The following is a 20,567-nucleotide window of genomic DNA, read 5'->3' as shown; positions in this document are numbered from 1 at the left end:
AGGTACGACACAACTGCGTATAAGTCCAGCACATTCATAATTAACCTCAGCGCAGAATTTAATGCAATCACTACTACGGACTCTGTCTTGACTGATGCGGTAGACCCACGAAGAATCGTCGCCTTGATGGTGCAGCGCAGGAGCAGCACACCCCATATTCCCAGCTCATAGCACTCCCAACACACTAGACTAGGTCGACTCGCCGCACTGCACGCGACTCCAGTCCGGATGCGCCAGGACACAGCGTCAGATCTTCACGAGCTCCAGCAGCACGTCCGGGCTCCAGTTGCGGCCGCTATCGGGCAGCAAGTCCTCTCCATTGACCTTCACGTCCTGCAGGTCCGTCATGGGCGGCGGCAGGACTTCTGTTCCGAAAAGGGCTGCTGCAGCTGCAACGATGCATGCTGGAACGCGTCGACAAGGTCATGTGTACGGTGGTCGGCCTTTTTGTAAATGGCAAGCAGATGAAACGGACGTATTTTAGCCAATGGGAGAGTGTGCGTTCGTTGTGGAGTTCGTTGTGGAGTCTGGAGGTAAATATCCCACCGTGATGAGGGCAAAATTCTCTTCGTTGATGGGACTGCAGTGACTGGGCCGCATTTCTTCACATCGAAATTGGTGAGGATAGTGAAATGCGACTTGTGACTTTGGTCACGGCGCTAGTAGCGCTCGCGACACCGTCGCAAGCGCTGGAAGTCAGCGTTTGCGGCGACGCCACGTACGACCTGCCAGAGGACCGAGGAGTCATCTGCGCGTCGGCGGACCCCGTCCCTCAAGGCACGTCCTGCCCGCTAAAAGGCGACAAAGCGAGCGTCGATTGTTTCGAAAATCTACCATCATACGACAGTGGTGCCTGTGTGGCGCCCGAAGACGCGGTGTGTGCACTAGTGAACGGCAAGACATGGGGCTGCGTACTTCCATCGGTAGGATGTGGTGGCCAAGCACTTACAACGGCTGCTCCAGCTTCTCCAGTCAATCAGTGTGAAACCTGGGACTATGACGAAGAGGAAGAGGAAGCTTCAGCTTCAAGCATTGATGCTGAGTCGTTCTTCGATGGAAATGAGGACTACGATGACAGCTGGTTCGTGGAGGTGACTAAAGTGACGGTGGTGTTTGCGTGTGGAACCGAAAATCCCACGGCTGCACCGACGTCAGAGCCCACTCCAGCGCCCACATCGGTCTCGGATCCAACGCCTGCTCCAAGCTCGGATTCGACCAACGAATCGGCATCGGAACTAGCACCAGAAACGACCTCAGTAACTGAAGGCGCGTCGTCATCCGATTCTACAGGAATGCAAATACAAGACTCCGGAGATGCTTCGATGTCCAATGCCACGCCAGACGGGGCGGGCTCATCGTCGAGCACTACAGAACTCAACATCACACCAGCCCCGACTTCATCCAAGACTGATGAGTTTTCACCTTCATTCAACGAGGATGGCTCGGCATCGCATACTGCAGATCCTACAGAATTTGAGCTAACCACAGACACCACGAATCATTCAGCCTTCGAATCCACGCCAGCCCCATCGAGCAGCGCAACGTCGGACGCAACAGATTCGTCAGAATGGGAGCCAACTCCGGCACCGACATCAGAGGACGAGTCGGGGTCCGATCCAATGGACACCACGGGGAGTTCGACACCGGGTTCAGTAGCGTCAATTCCAGGGCCATCACCAGCTCCAACCTCAGGAACTACGGAGGGGTCAACAACTGGGAGTTCGGATGCACCTACGCCTGCAGTCACTCCAGCAGCAACGAAGTCCGAAGCAAATCAGGGCACAGTAGACACTCAATACTCAATGGCAAACGAAGTTACAGACGACAGTACAGCAACAAAGCAGTCGGCGGGATTCACCGATGTCCAGTTACTATCAGAGCCGTCGAACTTCATAGGAACGCTGAAGCCTGCAGCCATACCCGATACGCCAAAATTATACGACAAACCTTCAAGATAAAGCCAAAGTGACGAGAAGAAAACAAAGTACCGTGGCTTCTTTGCGGTTGCAACGCGTAATACAGTAGATCGATAGTGAGAAATTTTGACAGAGCCTAGGAGTTCATTTAATATAAACAGCTATTTTTCCCCTGTTTTTTTTTTCTTGATGGTGTTAGCACACGCCTTCATGTTTGATATCGAGATGGCTTGCCGGGTCGTTGCAAGCCTGGATCGCGAGCGCACACCGATTGGGGTATGTAGTGCCATCAGTTCCGCACACAGGGACGTACTCAAATGTGCAAAACATGACGTTGCAGTCAAACTTGGTCGTAAAGGCATGCGAGAAGAACGCGGTTGCCAGTAGAAAACGAACCTGAAAAACTGCATCAGGGCTCAGAGAAAATATCAAAATGGTTTTGTGCCATTGCAAAAAATAGAACGTTTCGCCATTTTATGCTCTGAGTCAGAGCCTCTGATCTGCTTTTCTAGCTTTTTCATTGCCGTTCAGAAAATATCAGCAAAAATAGAGCGCTTCGCCATTTTATGTTCTGATCTACTTTTTTAGCTTTTTCATTGCCTTATTCTAAATTTTGGCAGCCCATTCCCGGCCACCAGACGTCCACTACTGTGTGGGCCACCGTGTTTTTTTAACGAAACGGTGTAGCAGATCTTTTCGCCAGCACTGACTGCGACCTGCCAAGCTATGGAAGGACTCCCGTCTCGGCGACGCACTATGACGCGAACCACTCTAACGATTGTATTCTGCATCGCTCTGCTACTAGCTGGGGGAGGATTTGCAAGAGCCATAGAATTGAAGGGGACCCATTGCCCAGGCCAAGGCAACCAGTGCTCGCAAAATGGCGTATGTGCGATCAACCGACAGGGAGAGCACGTGTGCAATTGCCAGTGGGGGTACAGCTCGCCTGACTGCTCCATAAGTGCGTGAGCAGCTCACCCTTCGTTCTAATAATGGCGGTGTGCTTCACCACTAACACTGTGTTGCACTACTTGTGATGCAGGGTTGTGTCCGCATGGAGCCAACCCGACGTCGTCCCAACAGGAGAATAAGAAGATTCGCTTGCGGATCGCATCGACCGGCGGTGCCTTAATCGTGGGTGGGGCATTGGCGCTAACATTCCAGGCGCACACGGTTGAGTTCGAGTTGCCGCTCGACCAGGTGACGAGCGAAGTTTGCACAAGTATTTTCCGGCGTTTCCAAAACCTGGGAGAGTTGGTAGGTAATTTTTTGGCCGTCCCAGAGTACACCCCTCTTCACAATGAGAATCAACACTAACTTCAACTATCCTCAGACGTGCGAACAAGGAGCTTTTGATGGATCTTCGTCGGCCACATTTGACATCACGCTTCGCACATTTCCCACGTTTCCAATCATGAACAATCTATACTATCATTACGGCAACCCTCCAGTGTCAGAGTTCTGGTGTGACACAACCAATGTCCAGCTTTCATCCTCGTCGGGGTCAGTACAGTGTGTGTTTGAAAGCATCATCGATGCCAACGTGAATTCCTATGAAGAGTGCAGTGGGCACGGCGACTGTAACACTGAAACGGGAGTTTGTGCTTGCCATGAGGGGTATTACGGTGATCACTGTGGAGATAACAAGGATGACGAAGATGTTCTGGTTGCACCGGCGCTGGGTCCACTCTTCAAGGGAAATGTTCTGCGTTTATCAGCGACGCGAGCTTTGTCCTCCGAATTCCACCTTGTCCGCGCGGAAGCAGGAGGCGGACAAGCTGTTTTTACCATGAATGGACGTGGTGATACTACTTGGCATCACGGATCATTGCAACTTCGAGGAGGCGGGTTGTACATGAGCGGTGGTATATTTCAACTACAAAAAGACAGCACCTTCGAGATGAAAGACGGGCGTGCGCGCCTTCAAGATACATCGCTACATTTGCAGCTGCAAACGGCCACCGAAACCTTTGTCAGCGGTGCTGCTTTGCTCAATGTTGAACGACTTTCTGCAGCCTCGACGTCCAAATTGTCAACACTCCCAGACTACATGCGCATTTCGCAGCCCAAAGGTCCCATTCTGCGGGTTAGTGGCGCAGGACAGACCGTCATCCACAGTGGCGGGCTAGAAATTCTTAAAGGTGGTCTGAGACTCGAGCGCGGTGGTATCCAGGTGCTTTCGGACGGGATCAAAGTGATGAGCGGAGGACTTGACGTCCAAAGCGGCAACTTAGCTGTGCGCTCTGGAACTTTAAGTCTGAAAAATGGCCAGACAACGCTTACTGCACCTGCTGGTCCGGTACTATTGCTACAGCGTGACAGCAGTGATGGCATGTCTTCAAGTCCGCTAATCGAGGTTAGAGGTAGCAGAAGCAGCGAAAGTAAGGTTTTTGAAGTGCTTGATTCGGGTTCGACGGTAGTGCACGGTGGTGGAGTGCATGTTCTTGCTGGTGGTGTTACAATCGCATCCGGAGGCCAAACGATCACGTCAGGTGGCCTACGTGTGGAGTCTGGCGGAATCCAGATCGAGTCTGGAAGCCTCACAACGCGAGATGGTTTCTCAATCGAAGATGGTGGGCTATCCGTCAAAACTGAGCAAGTGAACGGTAAAGCACTTCATGTGACGTCGACCAACGCCAACTTTGCAGGTGCGTTGCTGAGCTTTGACCTCACTCGTCATCGTCGCGATACACCGCCGTTCCGTATTCTTGAGGCATTAAAACCTACCGATCCTAATAGCCACACGACCCAGCCAGAGAGCGTGTTCTCCGTGGACTCACTAGGCAACTTGGAGACGCACGGAGACGTCATTACAACAGACGGGGGGCGGATTATTACAAACGGAGCTCTGGTGGCTCAGGCACAGGCAGTCTTTTCGAGTATTCAACTTCGCGCCTCCAATGAACTCGTCATCCCAAGCACCAACAGCTATGTTCAGATCACCAACGATGGAGTCGCTTCTCCAAACAGAGCGAGTATCGATCGTGAACATGCCTACGCTGGTCAATTGCTTGTCATCCAGAACGACGACGAACAACCGTTAGGTGGCGAACTGAACGTAGCAGCCGGTGCTGCAGCCATTTTCGTGTTTGACGGCGGCGTGTGGCGTCCACTGACTGCGGCAGCTTTTGACACGTCGTCACTCACAGGCGTTAAGACTTTTGAAGCTGCAAACGATCTCAACTTGGGCGAAATCACGCTGTCGGTGCAGTCTGTTCAAGTGGCTGGACAACGTGCTGGCTTTGTGGCTGTGTACGGCAAAAGTGGCATTTTGGAGCAGCATGACGGTCTACGCTTTGAAGCCACCACGGGGACGTTGAGTGCTGAAAAAATTGAGACCCAGCGCATGCGTGGCTCCATCGATATGCGTGAAAGCGAGCTGCGAGGCGTAGAAATCGTCGGTGGTCACATCAGCAACGTCAACATGACGGCCATCGAGATGGTGGAAGTCCAGGGTGAGCTTTTTGTCGAGGACGAGGCCTTTTTTGGGGCAAGTGTGACTGTGGATGGCCAAGTAATGGGCTCAGGAGCCTATGTGGATGCATCGGACGAGCGTTTCAAGCGCGACATTCACCAGATCACCAACGCGTCCGACGTTGTAGCTCAGTTGCGTGGTGTCGAGTATGCGTACAACTCGGCAGAATTCCCTAGCAAATTTCCGCTCGACGGCCGACGTGAATTGGGATTCATAGCTCAAGAAGTGGAGAAAGCAGCACCTCAAGTTGTGTCCACTGACGCTGACGGGTTCAAGTACGTGGCATATGCACGATTGATGCCCGTGGTGGTGGAGGCTCTCAAACGAGAGCAACAACGCGCAGACAACAGCGAGAAGCAACTCCAGCAGCTTGAGGCCAAAATGACGGATCTCAAATGTTCACTACATGCACAGCAAGAAATGTTCCAGCGGCTCGAACAGAAATTGGAAGAACGGCGCGATTCCTACATTGAGAAGAGCAATCCAGATCCACTACAGACACAACAAGAAGTGCACTAACTCCCATCAAATGCAATAATCATACCGTTGTTGCCGTTTGGCTTTCACCCAGCTCGTCTTCGTCTTGCTTCTCTACTGACTAGACTTAGTGCGGTTGCTGCTGCGGAGGCGGCGCTTGTAAATACTGACGCTCGGAGCGAATGTAAAGAACGACCCCGAGAGCGATCGTCAACACAAAGATGAGAAAGTTGTCGGACTGCAACATCTCGCGCCAGTTTGAGATCAGGTCCAGCGGAAACGAAGCCGAGCTTAAATGCAAATCCCCAGGCCACCATTTCTTCAGCAACGAAGACAGAAAAACGCTCGCTTCGGATTCTGTGCCAGCTGCTTTGTCCTGAGTGCGTGACGCAGCAGTCGACGACACCGAGGATGAAGGCGCAACCTTTGTGGAAAGCGGCGCGTTGCCTACAAGCTCATCCCACCATCTCTTCCACGACCGCAGCGACTTGTGTACACGCAACTTCCACAATGCAAGAGTCACGGGTACACTAGCGTCACTGTGAGCTATGCGTGCCTTGTCAAAGAAGCGCTTCGCCAAATAAAAGTCTTGGTCTACACCGATTCCGTGCTCATACATGAGCGCGAGGTTGAACATGGCTTGCGCATTGGAGCGCTTACTGGCGAGAGAATAATGCGCACTTGCCTTCACGAAGTCCACGGGGTGGCCGCCCTTCCCGAAGTAGTAGTAGTCCCCGATCTTCAGGTTGGCATCTACGTTGCCCTGCTGCGCTGCCAGCCTATAGAGCATGACAGCAGTCGAGGCTACCACATCCTCCTTAAGCTCCATGTCCGAAGGAGTCAGCGATAGCATGGGCGAAAACACCGACGGGGTCAGGAAATCATAGTCGAGTAAGTACGCAGCGTTGTGCTGTGCGACTTCGTAGCCTTGCTGAGCCATAACGGCATACTTCATGAAAGACGCCTCGTAGTCCTGACGTTTAAAGTCTCGGTATGCCTGAGTGAGCACGCGATCCCATTCGCCACGTTCTGCCACCATTTTGAACGACTCAACAGCATTTTTACAAGAGCGAGTTGTGCCGATACCGTGCAGACTCATCTGACCAAGCTTGTGACTAGAAACTGTGTGGCCTTGGTGAGCAGCGACCTGGAAGTACCCATGCGCTACCTCGTATTCGGGGTGCTCTGTGGCGAGGATAGCGCCCGTTGACCCACCACCTCGCATATGTAGAACCCCCAGATTGTAAAATGCCTCCATGCTGCCCTGCTTGGCTGCAGCCTTAAAAAGAGACACTGCCTGTTCTTCATCTCGTTCAATGCCTTTCCCCAGCAAATACATGTTCGCCAGTTCATTCTGTGCTGCCGTGTTCCCTTCATTCACAGCCTCCTGCAAGTACTTGAACGCCGTGGCGTTATTCTGTGGGACGCCAATGCCAAGACTGTAGATGTGTCCCAAGTGGTAAGCTCCTCCACTAGCTCCCAGGTCATAGGCTTTCTGGAAGAGTGTTGCTGCGCGTTCCACGTCTTGTGCGAGGCCACGAGCGCCGTAAAAGTACAGCGTTGCCAGGTTGAGCGTGGCGTCCGGGTCGCCCTTGTCTGCCGAGAACTGGTAGTAGTCTACAATCGCGCTGTCGCCAGGCAAATTCTTTTTGTGCTGCGTCTCCGCTACAGTCTTGAGACGACGATGTGGCAGGTCGTAGATGGCCGGATGGCTGACATTCTGTTCTCTTTTCGCAACAGCCTCATTGGCCGCCACTTCATAGTAGCGGACGGCCGACTCGCATTTCTTCGGGGCTCCAAGGCCCAGCAGGTGGTTGTGTCCGAGCGCCATAGCAGCTCCAATATCTCCGCCCAGAGCAGCGAAGTAGTAGTGTGACATGGCGGCCGCTTCGTCAAGCGGGAATCCCCAGAGTCCGTAGCTCAGAGCCACGCCCACATGGAACTGCGCTCTGGGCGCACCCAGAGCCGCTGCCTCGGCGTACAGACCCAAGGCCAGAGTGCCGTTAACGCTCGTGTCCAGAGAACTGTTCCCGTAGAAGTACATGTCGCCCAGCTGCACCAGCGCATCACGGCGTTCAGCACGCGGAACCAGTGGCGATAGTGCGGCATAGCTCAGGTCACGCACGGCCGCATTATCAGTCTGAACACGTCGCAACGCCTCAGCGAGCGGCGATGGTGGCGCGATCGCGTCTGAAAGAAGCAGCAAGAGAGTAAGAAGAAAAAATGGAGCAGTAGGTAGCAGCGAAAACAGTACCAGACGCTCGAGCCTCGGAGACATCGGAGGGCGACGCGGAGATGCAGGAGAGCGCGACCGCTAGCGTAATGGCGGCCAGAGCGCGGTAGAAGGAGCGGCACATGCCGACGAGAAAGAAGAGAAGCGATACGCAGACGTAGCTCCTCGACTTGGCGAGTTTAAGTTTCTAAAGAGCAGGCAAGCTCTCCCATCTACGTAATCATATCGTGGATGCAGGTGTATAAAATGTTTAATCTCCAGCTACTTAGCAATAACACAATCATTATGAATCTATTTCAGCAATTACATCAGGGTATGCGTTCCTACGTCTTGAACTAAAAATGGCCACGTCACTCTTCAAGTAACGTTATGCGGGGCGTCATGCCTTCACTGTCAGCTGCACCAACCGCGAGCACCAAATGCAGTTTGCTTCCTAAATAGCCACCGGTATAGGGCAGTTTTCAGGGTACCAGTGCATTAACAGTCAGTCTTTGACTCGGTGTAACTGTGGATAATCTGATTCCATTCTGATCCTGTCGAGCTAAACACGATGCGGAAGCAGCGGACGTTCCTAACCAATGCGCAGAAGCTGCAGCTTAAGGAGTTCTGGAGCGAGCACCCAGACCTACAGCTGCCGGCGGTAGTGGACTGGGTGCGCGAGCGCTTTGGGGTGTCTGTGGGTCGTGCGACGCTCTACCGCATTTACCACGCGCCAGTCGAGACTTTTGCCGGGAACGCGCAGAAAAAGAAGGGTAGACGCGTCAAGTTTCCGGAGTTGGAGAAAGACATACTGTTCTTCTATGAGGAAAACCGACGAATCGGTGACAGCAGCGGTTTGGCTCTCTCAGACGAAGCGCTATTGAGAGCCGCCGCAGAGCTACGGGCGCGGCGTGGTATCTCAGAGACGGAACTCAAGTTAAGCAACGGATGGCTGCACCGCTTCAAGGAGAGGCATGCGCTACGTATCGTTCCGCACGCGGCAGGGGAGATGGTGACAACAGAGACTACAACTGGAGTAACGGGAGAAGTCACGCAATGCGCGTCTGAAAAGCCCAAGCGGAAACCGAGAGCCGCGCCAAGAAAAAAATCGACTGGCCAATTGTGTGCTCAGATTTCACAGGCAGCGTGCGGTGTTGATCGCCTCAATGCTTCAGAGGAGACAATCGCGATCAGCATCACCGATATGGCAAGCAGCACTCAGCAGTCTTTGGCCTTTGGTGGCGATGCTTCAACTGCATTAGACAACGCAGCCGCCGAAACACTTAGTCTCCCGAATGCTGTTGTACTGCCGCTGACATATCTCTCAGCAGTTGCTGCTGACTCAGTGGCGTCTGTAGGGTTTGTAAGGTGGAAGCTGCACAGCGGAATGGCATATGAGAGCATTTTCTCTGTGGTCAACGACTCTGTCTCCACTTTACGCGACGCTCGTTACCAGATCAACGTGGAGCTTCAACACACTTGGTCGCCGCCAGATACTTCTCCAGTAATTTTCAAGGTGTGGGCTGGAGTGGAAATGCTTGGCCAGTGCGAGCATTCTGTCCGAAGTGAGGGTGGTCGATCTCTAAGTGTGCTGCAGCTGAATCGCACTCTGTCAGCACAAACGGTTATCCGGGTTGAGTACCATGCACCTGGTGTAGTTTATAATGACAGTCGACTGGTGTTGCGGCTACTCCCCTAATAAAGCCGCCGCTTATATCCAAGTTGATCCGATCTGCATTAAAATGAAGTCTTCAATAAAAAATGATGGCAATTTTAAGTACCCAGACTATAGTAGTCGTCGACGCAACACGAGACTGCTGTCAGTGAACGCGTATCCAGGCGCGAGGAACTCCACTTTCAGCACTGCTTGGGCACTGACGAGCAAGTTGGTGTCTACCCAGATACTATTGGCGACGTCGTTCTGCACGGACGTGTTGGAGTCGCAATGCCCGACAAGCCGATCACCACAATAAACCTTGAAAATGAAAGCGACTGGAGCTCCAGTCGTAGACGCAGTGTGTTTTATTTGCACACTAAGTTGGTACAATCCCGACTGCTGCAGCAGAATCCCATCCGCGATGAGAACAACCTGGTCCTGCTGCACTTCACCAACAGGTTCCCAATTGAGAAACCCAGGGGCTTGCACCGTCGTTAGTGCTCGTGCCGACAGGATTACTGGCCCCCTATCCTCGTCACTCGAAGGTGCTCCTACTACTGGTAGCAGCTCCAATTCAAATGATCTATCCTCTTGATTCTTATTTTCATCTTGTTGTCCGAGCTGCGGCGGAGTGCCTGTGAGTTGGTGTCTAATCTTGAAACGGTAAAGCCATCCATTCGAGAGCTTGAGCTCATCCTCACTAATGCCACTGGCGGCCCGACACCCTGCTGCTTGGCGCAGCAGCAGATCGTCCGACACGTCCTCTCTCCGCGCGCGTCTTTCCTCGTAGAACTCAAGTAGGCGGCGCTCGAACTCCGGAAATTTGACGCGCCGCTGCTTCTTGCGACTGAGATTCCCGGTCGTGAAAGCGCTCTCAGGAGCGTGCTGGATGCGGTAGAGCGTTGTACGCCCCAGACGCACATGGAACTGCTCACGCACCCAATCAGCCACGGCGAATTGGGGTAGGCCGGGATTGGCCACCAGGAAGGCGCGTAGCTTGGCCTTTTGCTGCAACGTCAAGTGCGTCCGTGTGTCCTTCCGCTTCCCTTCGGCCATGTTGCGCCAGGAAATGAACAAACCCAAAAGAAGTAAAACTATGCACAAGAATACAAAAGTAAATCACAATAAAAATCCTCAAAAAAAGGTTTCAGCCAATCAGCTTAGCGCTCATTCCGGCACGGCTTCCACCCACGCAATTCCTACCGAAGGGATCGAGCAGCATGTCTTTCGGACAGCCAGCGCAGGCCGGCGGGTACCTGAACCCGAACAACGACTACACTATCGGTGAGACCATTAACGATGGTATCCAGGACCTGGCCTGGAGTCCAACGAGCAACGTGCTGGTGTCGGGCAGCTGGGACAACTACGTGCGTTGCTGGGAAGTGCAGCAACAAGGGACCCAGTTCAATGCCGTTGCCAAGGCGCAGATTGCACACGAGGGTCCCGTCCTCTGCACGGCTTTCAGTGGGGTGCGTGCACAACTACAATAATTTGATCATTGCTATCGGGATCTTTAGCTTATGACCTGTCGTGTTTGTTTGGTCTACTTCTAGGATGGCAGCACAGTGTTTTCAGGATCGTGTGATAAGACAGCGAAAATGTGGGTGCTCAACGGACCTGCGCAGGGCCAGCAAATTGCCGCGGTGAGTAGAATTGCGGTATTTGGCTGTTGGAGTTAAGGGTGGAAAGACTGACGCAGAAGTTGACGTTTCAGCACGACGCACCGATCCGCAGCATCGCTGCCATTCAGGAGGCCAACTGCGTAGCCACAGGTAGCTGGGATAAGACGCTTAAATACTGGGACACGCGGTCCCCCACGCCCATGGCCTCAGTGCAGCTCTCGGAGCGGTGCTATGCCATGGATGCTAAGCACCCGCTGCTTGTTGTGGCCACAGCCGACCGCCAAGTGCACATTTTTGACATTCGCAAACCGTCGCAGATTTACAAGTCGATTCAGTCGAACCTCAAGTTCCAGACGCGAACGATTTCGTGCTTCCCGGATGCTTCGGGTTTCGCGATTGGATCGATCGAAGGACGTTGCGCAATTCAGCACGTTGAGGATAAGGACAAGAGGTGCGTGCTGTGACGAAACAACTCGAGGCTGTTTTTGACGTGTATACACCTACGCCTACGATACTGTGACTACAGGAACGACTTTGCGTTTAAGTGCCACCGCGACGGATCGGATATTTACCCCGTGAGCAGCATCGCGTTTCATCCATTCGGTACGTTCTCTACGACAGGCGGAGACGGCACATTCTGCTTCTGGGACAAAGATGCTCGGCAGAAGCTCAAAACTTTCAACAAATGGTACGACGCAGCCGTAAACTGCTCTACGTTGTGTACTTTGCTAACTGAATTCTGCGTGTTTATACTTCAGCAACCAGTCGATCACAACCGGCAAATTCAACGCTCGTGGCGATATCTTTGCCTACACGCTGTCGTACGACTGGTCCATGGGTGCGGAGAAATACAATCCGAGTCAGCCGAGCGTCATTCGGCTGCACAGCGTGGCGGAGGCCGAAATCAAGCAGAAGAAAAAGCCAGGTACTGGGTCGCGGAATTCGTTCTAGAAGCGTAAGCCACAAGCCGCGGACAAACCGTTGGGGCGTGGCTTGATCTGTGCGTGTTTGCTGCAGCAACGCTTGCTGCCTGTCTCCAATTTCCTCGACTTAATATTTGTTCTCGTCTTCCTTTTTTTGCACGCGCTAGCCTCTAGATAAAGTATTGAACCACCCCATCTTCGACCGACGCGCCTCAACTCGACCTCTGCTCAGCACACTTACAGTCAACGCCAGTTGCCTTTAGTAGCTCCAGGCGGGACAGAGGTTGCAGGACAGGAGAGATGCCGACGGGTGCGACCCACACATCGTTCAAAAGAGAATGCAAAAGCAGAATCCAATCAGTGTCTATATGTGTTGATTTTCCAGACGCTTCACAACAGCGTTTTGTATGTATTGTGCTTACTGTGCCGGTTGGTGAGGTGCGCCAAGACGATCAAGTGCCTGTGTCGCCTCCTCCAGTCCGCCCTTCGCCGCCAACTGGTAGTACTGCACGGCCTTGTCGTAATCTGCTGGAATTTCATGGCCGGTTTCAAACAACTGCGCCAGGCACAGTTGCGCTTGAGGAACGCCACCTTCCGCTGCCAAGAAAAAAAGCTGCGCTGCCTTGGAGTGATCTTGCTCGATCCCACGACCAAGCATGTAGCAGGCGCCAAGATCGAACTGGGCCAAAGCGTTACCAGCTTCGGCCGCATGACGGAAGTGTGTCACTGCCTGTTCGGCACTTTTAACCACACCACGTCCGTGTAAACAGGCATTGCCGAGCGCTCGGTGCGCCTCGGGCATGTTCTGCTTGGCTGCTTGGCGATACAGCTGCACAGCCTTGTCGTCGTCCTGGGTCACGTGCAGTCCCTGTGCGTACATGTAACCCAGGTCGTAGTTGGCCGCCATGTGGCCACTCTTCGCCGCCTGGGTCCAATAGTGAAGTGCACGCTCCAAGTCACGCGGAACTTCATCGTTTCCCTGGAAAAAGAGCTTTCCAATCTCATGGCAGCTGCCGTCGTGGCCGGCGTCCGCTGCCTGCTGCAGAAACTGCGTAGCTAGGGCCACGTTGCGCGGAATGCCGGCGTGACCCTTGAGATACAAACTGCCTAGCGCCCCTTGTGCACGTACATGGCCCATCCCCGCTGCGTTCGTCCAGTGCAGCACGGCGCCGAGCACCGACGTGGTGCTTCCCACTTCGCCGGCGTCTTCAGATTTGCCAAGCAGATACTTGACACCCAGAGCAAACTCAGCATCACCATTAGAACTCGATGGAGCAGAGGTAAAAGAGCGAGTTGATGTCAATAGGATACGAGCGTGGCGGTTCCGGGCTCGACGCTGCAGCGAGCTCAACTGCTGACGCCATGGACCTGGCAACATCGTTGTAATTTGAGGTGACTGTGTACCCTTTGTACCCATTGTACCACAGATATGGGTACGTTTTGACCGACAGCAACCAACAGCAAATTGTCATTGACAATGAAGCAGCGCGATCTGCTCAAGGTGACGGCGCTGCGGCTTGAGTAAGCGGCTGCATTGAGCTGAACGTATGCAACGATTTCGATTTTTTTAGAGCCGCGTGAAGCGATTGCTGAAAGAGCAGAAGGACATGGGCCAAGTGAGCGAGGCCGCTGTTTTCGCGTGCTGTACGTCAGCACACATAATGTAGCCGTCTTCACACGAACGGAACTCACAACTAGTTATCAGCCTCGGCCGTGCAAATATTTGTGAAGGACCTTGCCACCAAAATGCAGCAGCAAGCAGTGGAAGGAGTCGGGCTGACACCAGCTGAATTGTGCGTGCGATGTTGAAGTGGCATCGCGCTTCAGTATTTGACGAGTGTATGACGTGCTGCCACTACAGAAAGAAGAGCGTGTTGGCTTGTGGAGAGCTCAATTTCCTGCGCGACAAGGTGGTGGCCATTGACGAGAGCGATGCCAAGTACCACAAACCAGCTCGTGGGGGCAAGAAGCGGACTCGCAAGACTTCTACCATGAAGTGAGTCGCTGTATCTTTTAGGAATGCGTAGATTTTATGACTCAGCTTGGGCTTTGATTAGATCACCCTCCAAGAAAGCGCGAACAGCAAAAGCGAAAAGTACAGAATCAGCTGCAACAGCAACAGCTTCGCTAGGAAAGAAAGCACAGCTAGCTGGCAAAGGAAAGATACATAGTGATGATGCTTTGGCCGTGTCTGTCACTGGCAAGCCTACAACACCGATGCCTAAAGCGCGGGCATTAGATGTTGAGGAGGATGATGACTATGATGAGAGTGACAGCGACGCGTGAGCTGGCTTCTACTACATGTAGTACGAAACATATTGTGGTTCCAGAATACTAATACGTAGTACTACGTAGTATGTTTTTATTGCCACACGAACGGTGCTCTCATAACAAACTTACCAGTCGAGGGCCTCTATCTACATGAAATACAACCGTCCAGATAATTTGTGCCACTGAATGTGGCTTCAACCTGTCGGCTTGCGTGTAAGTCTAGTTGGTTTGCGCCCCATCGAGCAAAGACTGCCACGTGGGGCCAAACAACAAGTCACGTGACGGTGATCGGCGAATAGTTGCCTGTTGGAAAACAACGTTGGCCGGTGTAGGAGTTACGGGCGGCACACTTGCCTCGCCGTTGGCAGCAGTAGCTGTCGGGTGGGGAGGTAGAGGTGGCAGAGCTCCCGATGATTTCGCGTCTGTGGCAGCAGCCTTCGCTGCAGTCGGCGACACCTGGTTATCTCCTGGGAAGAAGAAGCCGTGCATGCGAGCGACAACCTCGTCGGCCTCCTTCTGCTGGAGCACAAATGACAGGTTGAGATCTTCAGCAGATTCACTAAGCAGCAACACGTCGTAGTTCTCAAGCACGCTGAACACACAGCCAAGCTCCGCCAGCGCCTTACGCAAACCGCGACCCACAATCGAAACCACCGAGCAATCCTCGAACACGCGCACCTTCGAGTGCGCGTTGAGTGCTTCGAGCAACTGCTGGAACGGAGCACCCTGGACTCCACCAGGGATGTGGTCCAGCGTCACCGTCACGGAGAACTGTGACGTCGCGATAAGATCCACTGAGATGCCGCAAGCCTCGAACGGAGCAAACACCTTGGCCAAGAAACCTGAAGTACTGTACATGTTGAACGCCGTGATACTGAGCGTTGTCATGTTCTGTCGCTTCACCACAGCCAAAATCTTCGGGCTACCGTGGTGCGCCTTGTCCGCATCTGTAGCAGGGTGAATGACAGTCTTCGCACCGTTGGGGTCGTTGGTATTGCGGATTTCAAGAGGCACCTTGCCCCACTGCGCTGGAATGATGCAACGCGGGTGCAGCACCTTGGCACCCATAGCAGCCAGCTCTTGCGCCTCACGGTAGTCCAAGTCTTTGATGAGGCGGGCGTTCGGTACGTAGCGCGGATCGGTCGTGAACATGCCGTGCACGTCCGTCCAGATCTCGTATTTCTGGGCACCCAGCAGAGAGGCAAACAACGAACCCGATGTGTCACTGCCTCCGCGTCCCAGCACACAAGTTGCGCCTGTGATCGTACTAGCAATGAATCCCTGCGTAAGCACAATGCGCTTGCCGTTTGCCGCGTTTTCGGCCTGTTCGCGATCCTGACGCGGGTTCACCTCTGCCTGCAGATACCTGTCTTCCTCAGACTTAGCACTAGTGGGGTCACTTACCAGCAGATCTCTCGCATCCACTCGCTCCACGTCAGTGAGACCGTTGTGAACCATGATACACCTACCCAAATGGGTTGACAGCAGCTCTCCAAACGCTAGTACTCGCGCCTGGATGCCGGGCGAAGCTTCCTCTGTAAGTTTAATGCCTTCCAGTACGCGAATGAGGTTCTTGAGCTCCTCCAGCAGCGGGTGCAGTGTCTTAGGCAATAGCGGGTCGATGGGTGAAGTAGAAAACGACGATCCGTCTTCCCCGTGGCTCATCACACTGTCCATCCAGAGCTGCTGCCATCGATCGTGTAGCTCCACGCTTCCCTCGACACCTTCTAGCGCAGGCAACAGACCAACCTCGTAGGCCAGTGCGAAGTGTTGCAGCGCGATATTGGTGGCCAATTCAGAGTGGCTGCTATTTCGTTCACTGGCCAGCGCCAGCGCTCGTGTGAGTTTGTTGGTGATTTGGGACAACGCCGAAATGGTGACCCACACACGCGGAGACGATGGCGAGTCGAGGTGCGAGCGGATTTGGTCGCAAATACAGAACCAGCGCGCGGCGGTCGACACGCTCGTGCCGCCGAACTTGAGCACCACCCATGGAGACGACGAGGTCATAACTATAATACTTCTGCCACAAAGGAGGAATCGGGGAATGACGCACTTCCCCTCCAGTGAAAAAACGCAATGGGATTGGTGGGGAAACAAATCGGTTGGGACGAATTAATTCGGACATAACAGCCGTTTCGTGACTCACGAAACGGCTGTTATGTCCGAATTAATTGTAAGCAAGCTCACGAATCGTGAGCTTGCTTACAATTTACTGAAAAAGCTTAGACAAGTCTGATCACATTTGCAGAATTGCTGCACTATGTACTGGATACTGTACACTGAGGATCTTGAGGCTCAAGTTGAGCCCAGGACTCCAGGCAGATTCGTAGTGCAGCACAGGAACGGCGCCGAACAATCGGATCTCAAAACGTGGATCGCGAAAAACCGGTTATCATGGGTGGAGACAAGTGTACATGTATAGCATTGCGATAGAGCACTACCATACTATCATCGTAAGGCGATTGAAGATCATAGCTGTACAACCATCATTGGAGCCTTGAATTGTTGACTTCGAATGTGGAAGGAAGAAGTCTCCACGTATCGGTACAGTAGTACTGTACCTACATTAGTACTTATTAATATTAATAGTATTAAAGCAGGTAAATCGCTGAGAAGATACGCTCGTTTTAGTTATTAATAGCTACTTCGAAGTATTAAACTAAAAACTAACTTGGTTTGGCGATGCATGCGAATACTACATGTTCAAAAGATTTTTTTTAGTGGAGCTCTACCGCAAGCGCAGATTCGACGGAGTTCTTTCCGATAAGCTTTCGCGTCTATGTACTATTTTTCTCGATTGTTGGCAAGTGGTCGTTATGATCTGGACCGAAGAGTAAAATGATGAATGGAAGCCTTGCAGGTCGTCTGACATGCTCGCTGGTCCACTTTCTAGCGTTGCTACTGCACTTGTAGTATGTTTCTGGTTATGATTAGCGTTTCATTGCAGCAGAGAGATTCATCATTCGAAATGCGCAGCGGCCTCAAGATTCTTGTGTTCTGCCACCTGCACGCCAAAGATGTCAAGCATGAGGAAGTCACGAATGACCGGCAGGTTGCACATTCGACGATTTTGCTGTAGCAACAGCGTCTCCAAAGACCGCTGGAGCTCTGCTCGACGCTCCTCGAGGGCATGCGTCTGCGTCATTCGGAACCAGGTTTTCGCCGGTAGCTCCCATTGGAATTTCTCAGCGTCCTCTACCTTGCTCTCCTCATCTTCCAGTAACGCGCAGCAGCGAGCAGCAAAGCCGCTGGCAAGTTGCTTGTTAATCTCGACCGCGCACGCAACAAACTCGGAAAAGCGACGTTCGACCTGGAAAGTTTGGCGTTGGGCGTCACATGTTATAAGTTCCAGTGTGTAGGTAACGTAACCCTCACACGTCTCCTGGAATGTCGGGACATGCACAGTAAATGTCTTACAGTCTGCTGCACTTGCACACGAGCGGTTGGACTTCGGATCCTCGCCTCGCGGTTGGAAAACGGTGCAGAAGTCAGGCATCGTGGGGCGGCACACGAATACGAGGCTGGGGTCAATCCCCTCCTCGTTTTCGCTCTGCGACGCGGTCTTGTCGCTGCTGGTGGAGTCGTCGCGGGACCCATAGTGCTGCTCTTGCTGCTTCTGCTTAGCGTCATCGTCACTGTCGCACTCGGGTGTTGGAGATGCGTTGGATCGGTTGGCGGCGCGCAGCGCGGCGCGTTTCCTGCGGTTGCGGATGCGCTTGCCGGAGAGAATCGGACGCTTGTCGCTAGCCATGGAGGTGGAGGAATGCTGGAGGTCAACGACAAAGAGAAAATGACGAAGGGTCGGATGAATGCGAAGTTGAAGCGACATAGTGAAGCCAAGTGTAGAAACCGACTCCGGACAAAAGTCGATGTATCATCGTTCTCAGGATCGGGGTTAGGTGCCAGCCAAAAAACCGCCGAGAATCTCATCTCAGGGACATTCCTGGTGTTAGGGATAAAACCCAATCGACAGATCACTCCAGATCTGGTAACCACGCTACGGATACAGCCACAAGAGACTCTCTTGAAGGGAGTAGTGAAAACGGCCTAAGTCGTAGACGAGTTCAATTTTTGCCTTTTCAAGAGCAAACAGCGACATCTCAGTTTTGAAGAAATTCAAATGAGCGACCGGTCATTTGAGCGACTGAATCACTGCTGAATCTTAAATTTAACCAGTTCTGTAGCCCTCTACCACGTCGCAATTATTCAGATGGAAACGTCTATCTTCAACTGCGTCCGCTGAGCCCCCAGGGCGCCAGTGTCACGAGCTCCTCGCCTGCAGTCGGGTGGATCGCGATGCAATTGTCAAAATCGGCCTTGGTAGCACCCATCTTTACGGCCACGCCAAAGCCCTGCAGGATCTCGTCGGCAGCCATGCCGATCATGTGCAGACCCACAACTTTCTCCTCTTTGCCAGCGCACACGAGCTTCATGGCCGTCTTGGGCTTGTCCTTCGGCTCTCCAGTTGATTCGTCCACCTCGTTGATCAGCCCGTAATACATATTTACAAAGCGGCTCGTGTACACCTTGATGGCGTCGTCGCCATATTTGCGACGGGCTTGTTCTTCGGTCAGGCCAATTGTACCGATGGGAGGGTGGCTGAACACGACAGTCGGGATGTTTTCATACGAGACCTTGGCATCATTCATACCACCAAACAGACGGTCCGAGAGCCTCCTTCCAGCAGCAATTGCAACGGGAGTCAGTGCTGGAGTACCGCACACATCGCCAACTGCGAGCACTTTGCTGTTGGAGGTTTCTTGGAGTTCGTTCACTGGAATAAAACCGTGCTCGTCCGTAGTGATGCCCGCCTTATCGAGCTGAAGATTTGACGTCAGTGGTACCCGCCCAGCAGCGTAGATCACAACATCATAACCACTGTATTTCGAGCCGTCAGTGAGCACCAACGTCTTTGTGCCATCGGCACCGAGTTCCACCCGAGCTACATTGCTGTGAGGTCGCAGGTGCACGCCCTCCTTCGCCATGGCGTCCTCCAACGTTGTGCGCACAATATCCTGCCATCAAGAAGCACGGATAAGACATTTATTTGTCAAAACAAGCTGGCCAAGCAACGTACATCGAAAGCACGAAGTACACCTTCCTTGCGGCAAAAGAGAGACGTATCTGAGCCTAGCGCGTTGAGCACGCCCGCCAGCTCTACTGCAATGTAACCAGCACCCACGACAGCTACCTTCTTGGGCAGAGTTTCCAGCTCAAAGAACCCGTCCGAATCGATACACAGTTCTTTGCCTGTCGAATTTCAGGTTCAAAGTAAGATTAACAGCACGAGATCAAGGCTCACTTGACAGGCAAATACATACCCGGAAGGTCAGGAATCAGCGGCTTGCCTCCAACTGCAATCAGTACATTCTTGGCCAGTAGTTCCTTTCCGCCCACTTCCACATTTCCCTTCTCGTTAAACGTCGCTAGTCCTCGGATCAACTCCACCTTGGAATTCGCCAAGTTCCTGCTAGCATACAGAAGCAACATCAGGATGATATCCCCATTTACATTGCAGCGATTCGTCGCTTTCTCTACTGTTGTACTAATGCCCTCGTCGATCCTTTACCGTTCATAAATTCCATTAAGACGCAAAACGTAGGCGTCACGACCAGCTTTGAGCTTCGGCCAGTCAAAGTGCGTCCGCTTACCCAAATGGCCCCCCGTCGCCTCGTCCTCGAAGCCATAGTGCAAGAGGTCATGACGCAGCTTGTGACTCATGTCAGCGGCGATGAACATCAGCTTCTTGGGTACGCAGCCTACGTTGACGCAGGTGCCACCTAGTCGGGCCTGCTCCACAACCGCCACGCGCGTACCAGGGTAGCTGGCAGCGCGGCGTGCGCTAGCCATACCCCCACTACCAGCACCAATCACCAGATAGTCATACTCTGTCTGAAGGGCGCGAGAGGTGCTCAAAGCTCGTGCCAGGCGAGGCACCTGCGACGTCAGCTTCGGACGCACCATCTTGATCGATTTTGGTGGTGTGATATTACAACCAGTTTTTTTGCCAA

At 53.0% G+C, this 20,567-nt stretch overlaps 10 protein-coding genes across 10 annotated transcripts; 4 read left to right on the top strand and 6 right to left on the bottom strand.

Annotated features, from left to right (window-relative positions):
• Positions 1-632: 632 nt before the first annotated feature.
• Positions 633-1,095, top strand: PITG_13436 (uncharacterized protein; the record flags this gene model as incomplete). The annotated part of the gene is made up of 2 exons (XM_002900023.1): positions 633-979; positions 1,092-1,095. 2 exons carry the CDS (start codon positions 633-635, stop codon positions 1,093-1,095), a joined length of 351 nt encoding a protein of 116 aa, XP_002900069.1.
• Positions 1,096-2,619: 1,524 nt separating this feature from the next.
• Positions 2,620-5,765, top strand: PITG_13435 (uncharacterized protein; the record flags this gene model as incomplete). Its single annotated transcript, XM_002900022.1, has 5 exons — positions 2,620-2,877; positions 2,959-3,173; positions 3,250-4,618; positions 4,673-5,700; positions 5,742-5,765. The coding sequence occupies 5 exons, from the start codon at positions 2,673-2,675 to the stop codon at positions 5,763-5,765; spliced, it is 2,841 nt and encodes a 946-aa protein (XP_002900068.1).
• Positions 5,766-6,404: 639 nt separating this feature from the next.
• PITG_13434 (sel-1 family protein) lies at positions 6,405-8,225 on the bottom strand (the record flags this gene model as incomplete). Its single annotated transcript, XM_002900021.1, has 4 exons — positions 6,405-6,414; positions 6,486-6,967; positions 7,037-8,058; positions 8,123-8,225. The coding sequence occupies 4 exons, from the start codon at positions 8,223-8,225 to the stop codon at positions 6,405-6,407; spliced, it is 1,617 nt and encodes a 538-aa protein (XP_002900067.1).
• Positions 8,226-8,596: 371 nt separating this feature from the next.
• PITG_13433 (uncharacterized protein) lies at positions 8,597-9,779 on the top strand (the record flags this gene model as incomplete). The annotated part of the gene is made up of 1 exon (XM_002900020.1): positions 8,597-9,779. The coding sequence occupies one exon, from the start codon at positions 8,652-8,654 to the stop codon at positions 9,777-9,779; it is 1,128 nt and encodes a 375-aa protein (XP_002900066.1).
• Positions 9,780-9,866: 87 nt separating this feature from the next.
• PITG_13432 (uncharacterized protein) lies at positions 9,867-10,892 on the bottom strand (the record flags this gene model as incomplete). The annotated part of the gene is made up of 3 exons (XM_002900019.1): positions 9,867-10,055; positions 10,170-10,255; positions 10,400-10,892. 3 exons carry the CDS (start codon positions 10,791-10,793, stop codon positions 9,867-9,869), a joined length of 669 nt encoding a protein of 222 aa, XP_002900065.1.
• A 30-nt stretch (positions 10,893-10,922) lies between these two features.
• PITG_13431 (WD domain-containing protein, putative) lies at positions 10,923-12,310 on the top strand (the record flags this gene model as incomplete). The annotated part of the gene is made up of 5 exons (XM_002900018.1): positions 10,923-11,206; positions 11,291-11,380; positions 11,452-11,810; positions 11,886-12,047; positions 12,118-12,310. The coding sequence occupies 5 exons, from the start codon at positions 10,958-10,960 to the stop codon at positions 12,308-12,310; spliced, it is 1,053 nt and encodes a 350-aa protein (XP_002900064.1).
• Positions 12,311-12,700: 390 nt separating this feature from the next.
• Positions 12,701-13,660, bottom strand: PITG_13430 (uncharacterized protein; the record flags this gene model as incomplete). The annotated part of the gene is made up of 1 exon (XM_002900017.1): positions 12,701-13,660. The coding sequence occupies one exon, from the start codon at positions 13,658-13,660 to the stop codon at positions 12,701-12,703; it is 960 nt and encodes a 319-aa protein (XP_002900063.1).
• Positions 13,661-14,772: 1,112 nt separating this feature from the next.
• Positions 14,773-16,615, bottom strand: PITG_13429 (aspartokinase, putative; the record flags this gene model as incomplete). The annotated part of the gene is made up of 1 exon (XM_002900016.1): positions 14,773-16,615. The coding sequence occupies one exon, from the start codon at positions 16,561-16,563 to the stop codon at positions 14,773-14,775; it is 1,791 nt and encodes a 596-aa protein (XP_002900062.1).
• A 900-nt stretch (positions 16,616-17,515) lies between these two features.
• Positions 17,516-18,307, bottom strand: PITG_13428 (uncharacterized protein; the record flags this gene model as incomplete). The annotated part of the gene is made up of 1 exon (XM_002900015.1): positions 17,516-18,307. One exon carries the CDS (start codon positions 18,305-18,307, stop codon positions 17,516-17,518), a length of 792 nt encoding a protein of 263 aa, XP_002900061.1.
• A 475-nt stretch (positions 18,308-18,782) lies between these two features.
• Positions 18,783-20,406, bottom strand: PITG_13427 (glutathione reductase; the record flags this gene model as incomplete). The annotated part of the gene is made up of 4 exons (XM_002900014.1): positions 18,783-19,571; positions 19,634-19,806; positions 19,878-20,026; positions 20,126-20,406. The coding sequence occupies 4 exons, from the start codon at positions 20,404-20,406 to the stop codon at positions 18,783-18,785; spliced, it is 1,392 nt and encodes a 463-aa protein (XP_002900060.1).
• Between the last annotated feature and the right edge of the window lie 161 nt (positions 20,407-20,567).

The sequence above is a fragment of the Phytophthora infestans genome, genomic scaffold (assembly GCF_000142945.1).
Source record: "Phytophthora infestans T30-4 supercont1.28 genomic scaffold, whole genome shotgun sequence".
In the NCBI taxonomy this organism is placed as follows: Eukaryota; Oomycota; class Peronosporomycetes; order Peronosporales; family Peronosporaceae; genus Phytophthora; species Phytophthora infestans.
The sequence above is the reverse complement of the archived record's forward strand: the minus strand, read 5'-3'. Positions and strand labels throughout refer to the sequence as shown.